Source organism: Etheostoma spectabile, chromosome 1, assembly GCF_008692095.1.
Source record: "Etheostoma spectabile isolate EspeVRDwgs_2016 chromosome 1, UIUC_Espe_1.0, whole genome shotgun sequence".
NCBI lineage: Eukaryota > Metazoa > Chordata > Actinopteri > Perciformes > Percidae > Etheostoma > Etheostoma spectabile.
Window position 1 is genome coordinate 13,429,438 of NC_045733.1, and position 4,431 is coordinate 13,433,868.

The following is a 4,431-nucleotide window of genomic DNA, read 5'->3' on the forward strand; positions in this document are numbered from 1 at the left end:
TTTTACATTTTTGCTGTGAACATGACTTAAATAATGAACCGATTAGCATAGTAATAGATCCATTTTCAGTTGATGGACTAATACTTCAATTCCATTTCAATAGTCATTGTTACAGCTCTGCAGTTAATCAAATCATTATGTTTAAAATGTTACAACTCAGAGCCAATGGTCCGTACCCCAAAGCTGCGTAGTTTAAGAAAAGCATTACCTATTTACATTTTAGAAGCTTTCATTTGCATATTCACCATAGTTACCAAAGATTGTGCATACTGTCAGATTGACCTTATTTTCTCTCTCAGCTCCCCAGATCACACCAAGTTTGTCGGCAGCTTCAAGACCAAGCAAGATTTTATGGATCTGATTGAAGTCATATACAGAGGAGCTATGCGTGGCAAGATGATTGTCCAGAGTCCCATAGATCCTCAAAATATTCCCAAATATGATCTCCTCTACCATGGGATTTAAAATCAACTCCTCCACTTTGCAGCCTTATTTCCTTCTGTGTGGCATCAACCACGTCTGGTTGATTGACTGACAAAAATAGCTTTAATTTCAAGCAACCATCTGAAGAAGGTTTGATATTAAAGCATATCATGTACATTTTCATATGGCAAATGACAAAGTACATTGCTCTTTATGCCTTTTCCTCTTGCTATGTTTGAGGTTTTGTTTGCTCTAACGCGCGTGTCCTGCACACATTCCAGCCGGTTTCAGTATTAACATGTTAAATTTCAAAAAACCACACTAATGGGAAGTCACTGTGAGACAGTGGAAAGAAGACTGCAAGCCAGTAAAGATGGATGTAAACAAAACAGATTTCCAACTTTTAAGAAAAAGGAAAGAAAATGCATTAAATATGTTTGTTAGACCTAAAAAAAACACAGTTCGTCTTGCTAATGAACACAGACTGTAAACACAAACCTTTGTTTGTTCACAATAAAACTCCAACGGGCACCTTTTTTTTGAAATACAGTTGCTTCCAATACCATAACTATACAAAGATGGACTATGCATCTCCACTTCCTCCCACAGTACAAAAGTGAAGCCAAAATATTTCAGATACGGGCGCTGCCATCTTGCAATTTTGGAGCCTGAGGCGGCGCAGTAGTGATCGGGCGGTGAAGTCACGTTATCAACATCTCGCCTGACCAGTTGCAAGTCAATCATGACGTTTCACCCTGTTTTTATAGCATCAAATAACTAATAAAACCTAACTTATCAGAAAAATAAACACTTGAACAAACAACGTCATAAGAACTACCTAAAATGACAGAAACAATCTTTGGGGCAAAGATTGTTTTTTTAGCCCATGTTGCATCCACTAACATGGAGAGGTGGAGGTATTATGAGCAGTCGTCCACCAGGTGGCGTTTGAGACAGTTGGCTTCATTTTTCAAGAGTACATGGATGCAGCCTGGAGCGTCCCATCTCATCCGACCCATCTCTCATTTTTGGGAATCTGTCAAGCCCTTCATCTTTATATACAGTCTATGGTCAAGACTGGATGGTTGGAAAGACTGAGACTGACATTTTAGACTTAAACTTTTTAAAGACAGGACACACAATGAAATTGGCTTTGTTGAAGTTCCCAAAGTCAGATTTATTAACAGCAAGACATTTTTATCAATAAAAATTAATTTGATATTTCCAAAAAAACAACTTTTGTCTCACGTTTGATAAAGACAATGTGAGTTTTGTGAAGGTTCTGCAACTGTATACTGAATTTATTTTTTGTAAAAAAGCAGTGTCATCTTGATGTTTCCCATGGAAAAGAGCTGTATATCATCAGCGATAGCTAGATTAGATAGATATGATTAATGTAATGTACATGCTCTTTTTTGTAATAAACTTTTATATTTTATCTTGCACCGTTCACCCCCCCCCCGACCCCCTTCACACACACACACAAATACAGTGGCTTGAATAAGTTGACACGCCCATGCTAAAGTTGATTAAAAAGAGGATAAAAAAAACATCTTTTGGAATTTGATCTTAATGCATTAATTCAAAACATTAAGAAAAAAAAACCTTTAAGGGTACCAATTTTTTTTTGTAACTGAATAATATGTTGTAAATAAATAAATATTCTTCCTTAAAATAAAGGGGGCATAAGTATACACACCCCTATGTTAAATTCCCCATATAAGTAGGCAGATATTTATTTTTAAAGGCCAGTTGTTTTATGGATCCAGGATATTATGCATCCTGATAGAGTTCCCTTGGCCTTTGGAATTAAAATAACCCCCCATCATCACATACCCTTCACCATACATAGAGACTGGCATAGGGAACTTTCCATAAGATCATCTCTCCATGCAAATCAAACCAGCTATTAAGCTAATTGAAATAAATATAGTAAATGTCAATCTCTAGGTATGGTGAAGGGTATGTGATGATGGGGGATTGTTTTTCTTTCAAAGGCCAAGGGAACTTTATCAGGATGCATAGTATCCTAAATCTATGAAATAACCGGCCTTTAAAAACAAAAATGTGTCTGCGTCTATGGGAATGTAACATAGGGGGGTGTATAATTATGCCCCCTGTTTTTTAAGGAAGAACATTCATTTATTTACCATACATTATTCATTCACAAAGAACACTAAACATCTTACTATAATACTATATTGTATATAGTATTATAAATTAACAACATCATATTATAATTTCCCATTTTGTTGGGATCGATAAATTTCTATCTATCTATCTTGGGGAAGCTGCACCATACCAGGTTGTGTGAACAGTTATGGACTAGTTCCAGAGGGTGGCAGCAATGCAACCAGAATGCAACATGGCCGATGCAGGCTGCTCCAGCTGAGTGAAATAACACCCCCTCCTGACAGTTCCCTCTTACTTCAGGCTGGCCAAGACGAAGGAGGTGGCACCAGCAGAGGAGGGAGAAAGAGTTAGGAGGAGGATGGAGCCTGCTGGTGATGTCTGCCTCAGGAGATCCTGCTCCACATCTTCCAGTACCTGCCTCTGCTAGATAAGGCTTCCACGTCTCTGGTACCCTGTAATAACGAGTCACTACACAGGAACCAGTACTTGTTCTGTCATTGTTGAATGCTATTTGAATTCCCTCTCTACTTTCTTTCCTACTCAAAGCATGTGAATGAAGCATGTGTGGAGGCAGGGTTTGTGTGATGCTTTGCATCTGGCTGCTGACTAGTTCCCTCCCACAAATTTAACATATGCATTGACCCAGTGACATTATTGCAACAAAATATAAAAGCATACAAGATTTTCAAAACGGATGTGTTTATTATTCACCATTAGATTATCATTAGAAAATGTAATTCTTACTTAATAGGTGTGTTCTTTATGCTTTCAATCATTGTTCAAGTGGCTATAATCATTAAAAAAAAAAAGGTTTTTTCAAATATGACAACATGAAAACAGTGTGACAATGTGAAAGTGGTCACTCATAGTGAACATACAGATAATTGTCACCTGAATCTGCAGCTCCCTTGGGCTTTAAGGGAGCTTTATAGTAATAACCCACAACTTCACTGTTGTTGATTCACTGTCACTGGTTTCAACAAGTTTTTTTTCAGACGCAGGAGAGCCCACTGTGCATTACCTGCTCATCACCAAACAGCAGGCAGACAGTTTTTTTTTACTGCCCTCAAGTGGCCCCAAGAACAAAAAATTGACCAGAGAGGGATAAAAACACAATCATACACTCATACCTGGTGTTTGTGGGTTGAAGGCCACTTGCCTCAGGGTAAATGAATAGTTTCTGGTCACATTTTGCCAGCTGGGCTAGGGATTCACTAAGCATTCTGTCCTCAAAGTATTCAGTTTGCTACTAGCAGGTTAGTTTTGCTACTGATGTTAATGTTAGTATAGAGGTTAAAATACACTTGAAGTGTCTTTTCTTAAGTTAGTTTTGAAAAAGTAAAGAATGCTCCTCAAAGGAATACTTCACCTACAAAATGATCATGTTATACCTTGAATTCCTGAAGAAAAAACAGTTTTTCTTGCATGCCTGCATGGTGAATGAAGAATCCAAAAAACAGAGAACGGAATCTCATTTCTACTTTAATTCATCAAGAAATTGTTTTTGGATTCTTCGTCGACTGTAGAGGCACGCAAGTAAAACAAAATGCTCTTCAAGAATTCAAGGTATCGCGGGGTGAGTGATTGATATACACATGATCATTCTGAGGGAGAAGTATTCCTTTAAAGCTTTACCAAATAAAGAATATTTCTGCAAGAATCAGATCCCTCAAATCAGATTTCTCTTTTTCTTAGGGTTGCTACATGTGTGCCGGGGCTGGAACCATGCTTTTCTTTTATTTTAAGATTTTTTGTTTGGGGCATTTGGGCCTTTAATTAATAGGACAGCTGTAGACAGGAAATGGGGGAGAGAGAGGGGAGAGACATGAACCCTGGGCCGCTTCGGAAAGGTCTGAGCCTGGGTACACGCCCTAC

The 4,431-nt window shown here is 38.1% G+C and overlaps 1 protein-coding gene across 1 annotated transcript in view; it reads left to right on the plus strand.

Moving 5' to 3' along the window:
• The window catches only part of txnl4b (thioredoxin-like 4B), a 2,681-nt gene extending 820 nt beyond the window's left edge, over positions 1-1,861 (plus strand). Inside the window, exon 3 of the mRNA XM_032534266.1 lies at positions 300-1,861. Within this exon, the coding sequence (XP_032390157.1) occupies positions 300-465 (166 nt within the window). The 3' untranslated portion in view covers positions 466-1,861. The remainder of the gene's footprint in view (positions 1-299) is intronic.
• Positions 1,862-4,431: the final 2,570 nt, after the last annotated feature.